This window comes from Aplysia californica, unplaced genomic scaffold, assembly GCF_000002075.1.
Source record: "Aplysia californica isolate F4 #8 unplaced genomic scaffold, AplCal3.0 scaffold00077, whole genome shotgun sequence".
NCBI classification, from domain to species: Eukaryota; Metazoa; Mollusca; class Gastropoda; order Aplysiida; family Aplysiidae; genus Aplysia; species Aplysia californica.
Genome location: NW_004797347.1, coordinates 604,018 through 614,205, shown reverse-complemented (window position 1 = coordinate 614,205; position 10,188 = coordinate 604,018). Strand labels below are relative to the sequence as shown.

The window sequence follows — 10,188 nt, the reverse complement described above, 5'->3', positions numbered from 1 at the left end:
TGAATTTCGTTTTAAGGAAAAATGTTGTAGACTGAAGGAAAATGAGATAAAGACTCAACGATTAATCCTTTATTTTTAAAAGAAAAAAATGCTCAATTCTTGTCGAAGGGCAACAACTATAGTATAATCCGCGCAATCAAAGCCTCTAGTGCACTCGTCACTCTTAAAACAATAGACACATTGAAAATAAATACAACGATTTACACGGCCAAAGACTTATTTTATAGTGGTGGCAGGCAAATAATCATAATTGTGTCGATGACTTCCTCCAAGAATGAGAAGGCCTCCGTGTGAAAGGAATGGGAACTGGCAGCGAAATGTGCCATACAGTGTTGCTTCAAAACTCGTCCTCGGATACGATCTTGCAAAACCACTTCTGGCTAACACTACTTGGAAATAGAAGTGGGGCAATTGTCTCTGAAAAAAATAATCTTCTGCCGAGCCCTAACATGGCCCGTGTCGTCATACTTCTGATGACTGTTCCCGTGTGTGTGGCTGGTTTTGGCGCCAATGCGATCAACCTGGCCGTATTTTGGCGCCAAGGTTTCCGGAAAAGTGTCAACGTCTCTCTCTTTTCACTGGCAATCTCCGATATGCTAAATCTTATGTTATTGATCGTCTACTCTTTAGTTACATCAGACATGGAACTGGGCTATCTACGCGCACCGCCACAGGTTTGGTATACTTGTAAGTAAAACTGATATTTTTTCCCAACACCTTTTATACTGTCCTTTTTAAAAATTCATTTTTTGGGTGGATTTTTACTGAAATACGTTGGACAAAGGCACCAAAATAATGTGTAAATTTGCAGTTTCCAAGGAAACACAAACCTCGAAAGTCACCTAACTTTTGCCACAATTTTTGGGCGAATTTCATCGTTGATGCCGGCGACCACTACCTCCTTTATTTTAATGGCAAACTTCTATTCAAGCTAGATGCCTGGGGGGGGGGGGTTGTATTGTTCAGGTTGTTTTGTTGTTGGTTTGGTTGCTTTTTTGGGGGGGGGTGACTTTTTTGTACATGCATTTGCTCTTTTTATTTTTTAAATTTTAAAACATGGTTTTGTTATTCAAATGTTTTAAGAAATCAGCAAACGTTTTAAATAAATGTGAACTTCAAAATCGATGAAATAGAACTTTAGCTAAGTCTGTTAACCTGTACACAATTTTAAACATTTTTAGGAAAACAAAATCCAGCGTTTCCGCAGTAAAATTATGACGACACCCTGACCTCCTTTTGAAAACGAAAGTCTAGCATACACATAGCGAACACTCATCAGATAGCGAAAATATTCACGTGGGGAACAGATTTTCAGGTCTCCAACTTTATCCTCTACATATTAAAATATTTATTATTTGCATTTAACACACATATCTGCGTAGCAAAATTCTTACACTTCGAAAAGATTTCGGTCATGAAAAGCACCAACCGTTCTTGTTCAGTTCTTTCAATCCCTGCGTTAACAATGCTTAGATCTAATGTTTTTGGTTTTCTTCAGGTAGCTGGATCATCTACGGCCTCAGTCTAAACAGCTGCTGTACGGCTGTCTTCATCTCGGTGGAGCGCTGTTTGTGCATAACACAGCCGTTCAAGGTCAAAGAAATTATCACACCTGGTCGGTCTATCTTCATCATCGCCTCCATCTTTACTGTATCTATGGCAACCGTTTTTCCCTCATTGTCACTGGTTAGTTTCGTGACTCAGCGAGATCCTTGCACGAATGTGATTCCAAGATACATGATGTTTGTCCATTCCATCAGTGTAAGACCAGTGAGATTTATCGTGTCCAACATCCTCTTCACGAGCTTGCAGATTATCTCTTTCATCTGTCTACTTCTGTGTACCGGAACTCTGATTCTTTCTCTGAGAAACGAAACAAAATGGCGGAATAGGGTGACGTACAGACCTTGCGCGGTGACGCTGGCGAATACAGCCGAGCCGTCGCTCAGTCGTGAAAAGCGAGTGGTCAAGATGGTGGTCATCGTGGCCTCTGTATTCATAGTTTGCTTTGCGCCAGCTCAGGCCGCCCCTATCGCCAACCTGTTGATGCCAGAATTTTTTCACGGGCGTCGCTATGGTTACGCGTACGGCGTGTGTTGGGCGGTGTCCTACTTCCTGTACTCCGTCAACTCCAGCGTCAATCTCATCGTTTACTACAACATGAGTTCTAGGTACAGGGACAGTTTGGGCCGCCTCATTAGACAATACTTAAGCTGTTTACACACGAGGTGATGCTACCGGACTCGTAATCGTGAGATGGCGGGTTGAGGGGTTCGAGCCTTCGCTCGGTCTCGCGTTGTGTCCTTGGGAAAGGCACTTAACACGAAGTTCCCACTTGGCTCGGTCCTTTCGGAGGTGGACGTTAAACTAGGAGGTCCTGCCTCTTAAATAACCTAACAGTGTTGATAGGGGCGTTAAACCTATACCATTTCTCATTTTCACACACAGTCAATGAAATAAATGTAGTTTATACGTTACGAAACTTGAAGTACCTGGAAGTGTCATTTCTGACCCATCTCATTGGTTGTTGTTTATTTTTTGCTTTTTGTTCTTTTTTGTGGGTGTTTTTGTGGGTTTTGTTGTTGTTGTTGTTGCTGTTGTTGTTGTTGGTGGTGGTGGTGGTAGTGTTGTTGTTGTTGTTGTTTGTGCTTTTTGGGGGGGGGGGGAGGGTGCTTTCCGACTGATTCTGGCCATTCTGCGGTAACACCCCTTCTCAAACGCAACTATTTTGTTGTTGTTTTTCTTTCTTTGTTAAAGTCCAGGTCTCAGAGCCGTGTGGGAATATGGGTAAGATATAGCATTCCATTAAATTTTCTTTCTTAATTTTAAGGTAGAAATAATTGCCTGGATGTAAATAGTTTCTCCGATCCAATAACCCCAGCTAAAAAAAATAACACGGCTCTGTACAACGGCGACCAGCAAAGGCATGTCAAAGGCATGTTTGTGAATTGCTATGCACTGGTTTGTTTGTCGTTGTTTTGTTGTTGTTTTTTTGTGAGTGTTTAACGGCGCTTGCAACTCCATAAGTTCATATGAGCGCGCGGAACACACCTAATATTTTCAGTTGGTAGGAAATTTTGAATTTTGCCCGGGTGGCGGCCGAAGCCTACTCTAATCGATTTTAGACCGCCAAGGGATCTTCAACGTTAGCAACTTGCACACGGGTCCTCCGAGATTTTTCGCCCTTGTCCGAGAAGGCTAGGTGTAGATCTTTCCTACCAGAAGATCAGGGGAGTGGCTGAAAGACAGTAGTAAGAAGGAGCCAAGGAGTAGCAATAGAAAGGCAGCAGAAAGAATCAGGAGCCCAGAGGAGGGGGCAAAGGAGGTGAGTGAGTGGGAGACTGACTAAAGCAGGCGACAGAACATTACTAGAGACTAGAGAGAAGAAAATGATGTGAAACGAGACAATTTTAGAAAAGAAAATTTTTCGGTCGCTACTCGGATTCAAACCTGGGACCTTTGAATGAGAGGACAACACCTTAACCTCTAGGCCACGAGGGCCCCCTGTGCACTGGTGTATTTTTATGTATCTGGTGTTCTTTGTTGACAAGTACATTTCCGTGTTTCAAAATTATCTATTTATGTATGTATATCATATGCCACTGCACCGTGTAACCCAAATCTCGCCCCCCCCCCCCCCCCCCCCCCCAAAAAAAACATACCCTCGGAGATCAATAAAGTGTAATTTATTTTATGATATTATTTTAAAAGGCTAGAGTAATAAAGAAAATAGCACATAATGCCAGAGAGGGATTTGTAAAATCAAGCAGCTATGAAAATGTTAAAGTATTTTTAATGTACGTGTTTTTACGCCCCCATCGACACAATAGATAGTTTAGGAGGCAGCGTGGTGGAATCAGGCTCTCGTCAAAATAATCAAAGTGACGAAACTTGCATTTTTCCGCAGGTTTGTGAATTTTTATCCAATTTTTGTTTTTTGACTCAGCACCTTTCATGCCCATTAAGGAACTCATTTCTGTGTGAATTTTTCTGAAAAGAGTTGATTAAAGGCACAAAAATATAAATTTTCAGTTGCCACGGACTCTTAAGCTAAGGAAATAACTAATCTTTGGCGGCCATTTTCTCACTAATTTTACCTCTGAAAACAGGTGACCCCACCTCCTTCTTTCGCAAATATCTCGACTTGTATTCAAGATAAATGAATATTGTTTTCATCCAAATAAAGACAAGTGAACAAACTTTAAGATGATGCCAATAACTCTACATGCCCAAAAATTTACGAGAGCCTGATTCCACCACGCTGCCTCACATTTAGGAGGAAGGTTTCCAACCCTGCCCGTCAGGACCAACCCAGGTTGAGAGGGGTGTCATGGGTTAGCTGGAAATGGCGCTCATATGACCTTATGCAGTTGCGAGCGCCGTAAAACCTCTTCTAAAACAAACAAAAGTGTTGAATTATTCAATGTTCTGTAAATATTATTACGACATGTATTAACAATGTGCAGTTTCTGTCTTTCTTTTGATTTTCCAATCATGTAATAATTCTACACTGTACAGCACTAAGACTACTAAGAGACTTCAAGAGATTAGGCGCTTTGTAAATTCCCAATACATCATTATTATTGTTAGTATTATTTCTTTTTAAGAATTATGGGAGGGGGGGTACTTTTAGATTTATCCTTATTTCAACGTTTTATGGCACTGGCAACACAAATAGATCACATACGTGCCAAAGATTAGAGGTCTTACAAGAGAGTCACAAATGCAAAGAAAAGGAGGATAAGAGATAAGAATGCAAGATATTAAAAATTTATTGATAGGAAAGAAGACAGCAAACGATACCAGAGCACCCACAAGCCATCCGATGAAATTAACTATGTTTTAGTAAACGTTTTATAGCATTTGCAACACAATTAGGTCCTTTAAATGCCGAAGATTGGAATTTTTTTTTTTTTTTTTTTTTTTGGGGGGGGGGGGGGGGGGGTCGGTTCGGTAAGTTTTTTAAGACGCTCGCAATGGGCGGCGCGGGACACACAATACTTTTTCAGGTGGTGAGAAAATTTGGATTTTTCCCCCTGTGCCGGCGAAGCCCTCTCTTTATCGTTTTTAGGCCACACAAGGGTTTTTTAAGGACCGCCCCCCCCCCCCCCCCCCTCCGAGGTTTTTCGCCCTTGTCCGAGAAGGCTAGGTGTAGATCTTTCCAACCAGAAGATCAGGGGTGTGGCTAAAAGACAGCAGTAAGGAGCCAAGGAGGAGCAGTAGACAGGCTGCAGAAAGAGTCGGGAGCCTAGAGAAGGGGGGGGGAAGGAGGTGAGGGGGTGGGGTCAGAAAGTGGAGACGAAAGCAGACGACAGAACATTGCTAGAGAGCAAGAAAGGAGGTGAAAGGAGACAATTAAATAAGACTAGCATCTGCATATTGTGTCGCGGCTGCGATTTTCGGCAAATTTTGGCCCGCGAATCGCGGCCGCGATTTTTGCATTTAAAAAAAACAACCAAAAAAACGAAGAAAAAAATCGAAAAACAAACCCCGGGGAATAAAAGTCGAGAAACTAAAAATGAAAACATACAACAACACCAAAAATAAAGAAACCGAACCTCATTAACTTTACTTTAAGAAAGAACAACTAGAAAGTTTAGTTTCACTTTCACTTCACTTCCTCTCTTTCTCACTTGTTGACACCACGTTGATTTGTTATTTTCAATAAAATTTCATGAGAAGAATGAGTACATTACAAACTAGCCCTATAATTAATGTATTGCTGTTTCCCTTTAATTTGTCCCTCTTTTATTGTGTTTTAGTTTTCCTTGTTATTGTTCTGATGTGTTCTTTTTTCGGTTGTTGATGTTTCTATTTCTTTTTTTTTTTTTTTTTTTTTTTTTTTTTTTTTTAAATTTATTTTTTCATTTTTATTATTTTTTTAATTATTTTTTTTTGTTGGGGGGGGGGGGGGTAGTAAGTGTTTTACGACGCTCGCAACTACACAAGGTCATATGAGCGCGCATGACACGTTCAACTTTTTCAGTTGGTAGGAAATTTTGAATTTTACCTGGGTGGCGGCCGAAACCTACTGTTATCGATTTTAGACCACCAAGGGATCTATAACTTGAGCAACTTGCACACGGGACCTCCGTGAGTTTTCGCCCTTTTCCGAGAAGGTTAGGTGTAGATCTTTTCTACCAGAAGATCAGGGGTGTGGCTGAAAGACAGCAGTAAGAAAGAGCCAAGGAGTAGCAGTAGAAAGGCTGCAGAAAGAGTCAGGAGCCCAGAGAGGGGGCAAAGGAGGTGAGGGGGTGGGGACAAGAAAAGGAGACGAAAGCAGACGACAGAACATTGTTAGAGAGCAGGAAAGAAGGTGACAGGAGACAATTCTAGAGAAGAAAATTTTTTCGGATTCGAACCCGGGACCTTTAAATGAGAGGTGAACACCGTAACCGCTAGGCCACGAGAGCCCGTTTTTTTATGTTTATAGCGTATGTTTTTGTAGTTGTCTATGTGCTGTTCTAATTTTGATTTCATTCTATTTTGAAACCTTTATTTTTCACGTTTCGTTTTGCATCCTGTGTGGCTACAAATGATATACTGGTTGCATAAAACAGAACACAAGAAATTCTGGTGCTTTAGATGAAGTTACCTCTATCAACATATTGCTAGATACGTCGTCACAGAGAGTTGAAAGCTTGAAAATTAATGGCAACTTTTTGGGCAACTTTTGCCATTTTTGTGGCAACTTTTGAAGAAAAAAATGGCAACAAACGCAGATGCTAGAAAAGAGAGGAAAATTGTTCCGTCGCTACCCGGATTCGAACCTGGGACCTTTGAATTGGAGGCGAACACCTTATCCTCTAGGCCACGTTTATATTTGTTTTGGTAAGTGTTTTACGGCACTTGCCACACAATAAGGGCATATAAGAGCCGAAAATTAGAAGTGTTACGAGAGTGTAACAAACATAAATAAGGAGGAGAGATATAATGTTTACAGGGTAACATACACAAAATAGGAGGGGAGATAAGGACAACATATGTTTGATAAGAAAGAAGAGAGCAGACCACACCAGAACACTCACCAACCATCCAATGAAATCTTGTTTGTTTGTTAGTTTGAGTAGGGAAGCATGTCGACACAATAAAAGGTTATTTAGTGCTGGGAAAAAGTCAGACAAAAAGACAGAAACAACAGAGGGAACGGAAAGAAGTAGGATCTACCAGTGGCGTCCTGAAACCACCATCCAATGAAATTTACTATTACTCAAAAATGAAAACAAAACCAACTCAAGACGTGGCTTAAAGACAAGTTTAATCCATGTTCCTGACGGCATCATTCACAATGATAACGCAACAACATCAACTTTCTGTTGGAGAATTGGAACTTAAGTTCTCATAATAGATAAACAAACATATTATTATCATCCATCCTTTTATGAGTGCTACGTGATCTGTCAAAAAGTACACAGTACTCCTGAAAATGTTTCGACACACACATGCACACACACACACACACCCACATATACACACACAAAGGCACACACATCATAATGTACACACATACACACACATACGCACACCCTTATGTACACACACACACACACAAACACACACACACACACACACACAAAGGCACACACACCCTAATGCACACACATACACACACATACGCACACCCTTATGTACACACACACAAACACACACACACACACACACACACACACACACACACACACACACACACACACACGGCAAGAAAAAAATGATAAAGAAAAACAGAACAAAATATTGGGGATTTAACTCCTATTTCTCTGAGACTGACAATTAAATAGTCACCCGACATGGATGAGATTTTCAAACCTGTAACAAAAGTTCAGTCAAAGTTCATCCGAAGCATAGACTTGAAACGTAATTTCCACTATTGTGCACTCTGACATAATCCTGATTCACCGCGGAGCGCACCATTGTGACCATTTCACTCTCTCTGGAACCAAATGCGTGGTGTGCTGACAAAATGAGTTACTTCTCGCAATCCACAAATGGAAATTGGCCAAAAATCGACATTAGGGTCAAATTTGTAGATTTTCTATTGATGCCATATTCTTTAACTATAACCCATCTTTTATCATTTCATACTTATAAATTGTAAAAATTTCACCTGTAAGCGTGATGTGTCTATTTCCTTAAGGTTTGAATCCAAGAAGTAATTCATTTTGTCAGCTCGTTTCACAAATGAGGGGCATCGAGGAAATAGCTGTGCGTGAACTCAACTACAACAAGACTGGTGTTTTGCACTTCTTTTGCTTGCTCATGGTGCGCACCAGTGCAGCACATTTCTTCACAGAAAGTACAGAGAAGTGGCCATGACAGTGCCCGGTCTAGAATATCAAGTCTATGATCCGAGGTTGGTCTAAGGCTAAAATTTATCGGAATCAGTGTGCAATAACAAAAAAACTCAGAGAAACAGAAAGAATACCAAAAACACATCTTTGGTACCGTAACACCATATCTTAAGTACAACACAATAGGTCCATAAAACAAGATCTATACTGATAATTGACCGGTAAAAAGAGTACGAAATCCATAACACAACAACTTTGTCCGCAAAATAAGCAAAGTGGGCAAAATTTGCATATTTTGCGGGCCTATTTGTGAGGTGTGCCGACAAAACGAGTTACTTCTCGCAATCTACAAATAGTGATGTCAGCCAAAAGTAGACTCATCAAATTTGTAGATTTTTTCAACTAACGTCATTTTCTTCTTCAAGTTAAACATGTCTTTTATCTTTTCATAAATAATAAATCATACAGACCTAACCCTTGTATACATTTGACGTATCTATCTGCGTCCATAAAGGGCTAAAATCCGAGAAGTAACTCATTATGTCCGAACGCCTCACATTCAATGTGGGCAACACTGTAACTGGTAACTGTAATGCTATGATGCTGTAGAAGGCTGACGGTTCCATCACAGACACAGAGGGCAAAACGGAAACAGAGACACGGGAACTTTGATTAACTGTTTGTTAAATCACGACAGCAATCACACATTCCTTCAATCACAACGGCAATAACACATTCCTTCTATCACAACGGCAATCACACATTCCTTCAATCAAGACAGAAATCACATATTCCTTCAATCAAGACAGAAATCACACATTCCTTCAATCAAGACAGAAATCACATATTCCTTCAATCACAACGGCAATCACACATTCCTTCAATCAAGACAGAAATCGCATATCATTCAATAAAGACAGAAATCAAACAATTCAATAGTCAATTTCAGAGGAGCATAAAAACGAACACAAAGCATGTCATGAGAAAAAGGATCTCACAGACCGCCGTCAAGGCAATTAATATAAACAAAAGTGAAAAATCTCAAAAATCTTGTTGTCAGTTATAATACAACAAAACAGAACAACATTATTAACAAAGGTCCCACATAAATGTGTACAAAAACATCATAGTCCCATGTGAAAGAAATTTTCCCAAATGTCCCCGACACTATGTGAAAACATACATGCATATTCGTATCGCTCACCACTTCACTGAATTACCCTCTCTGACAGTCTCTCATTCTTCCCCTACACCAACACAAGAGGGTGAAAATGTCATATCTACATCAACAGGGTTAAGATCAGTAGTTCTTAAACCTTATCTATATATATATATATAAATACAAAAAGTATTCAAAAGAGGATGTCATTACATTCAGAAAGGTTCAATACTTTCTTTCAGTATCTTCCCAAATTTGATCAAACAAACAAAACCCCCCAAAAAATCCTCTGTGAAGTACAGCAGAAGGAAAATACCTCCTGTGGAACTTATCGTAAAACAGACTGGGACAGAATCGTCAGTTGAACCAAAAACCGCATCTCAGAATTCCAATCTAAAAGAAATGAAATATTTATTCTAGCTATGCAATGCTTTCACAGTTGTCGAAAAACACAAAATAGACTCAAATTCTTTCATCACATACAAAAATCAAAAGTTTCAAACCTCAGGAGCATCTATTATTCTATGCTCATGCTGAAAGACACAATAGTTCAATCAGGTAAATGAACACAAGGAAGCTATGCCTGGAAACAAGACCAAAAACGTATCTGTAACAAGAGAACAACGAGCTAGCCTGCTTGCAACATGAAGATCACAAGGTACCGTCAATGTCAGCTGCAAGCTTTTGATTTTTTAGTGAGAGTTTTACGGCATTAGTAACACAAACAGGTCACATAAGAGC

The 10,188-nt window shown here is 40.1% G+C and overlaps 1 protein-coding gene across 1 annotated transcript; it reads left to right on the top strand.

Moving 5' to 3' along the window:
* Positions 1-449: 449 nt before the first annotated feature.
* On the top strand, positions 450-2,232 carry LOC101852163 (neuropeptides capa receptor-like). Its single transcript, XM_005094201.1, has 2 exons — positions 450-543; positions 1,499-2,232. Exons 1-2 carry the CDS (start codon positions 450-452, stop codon positions 2,230-2,232), a joined length of 828 nt encoding a protein of 275 aa, XP_005094258.1.
* Positions 2,233-10,188: the final 7,956 nt, after the last annotated feature.

Coding starts and splice junctions, on each gene's coding strand:
- LOC101852163 (XM_005094201.1), top strand. CDS start 450: ATGGCCCGTGTCGTCATACTTCTGATGACTGTTCCCGTGTGTGTGGCT. Junction 544..1,498: donor GGCCGTATTTTGGCGCCAAG/GTTTCCGGAAAA, acceptor GGTTTTCTTCAG/GTAGCTGGATCATCTACGGC.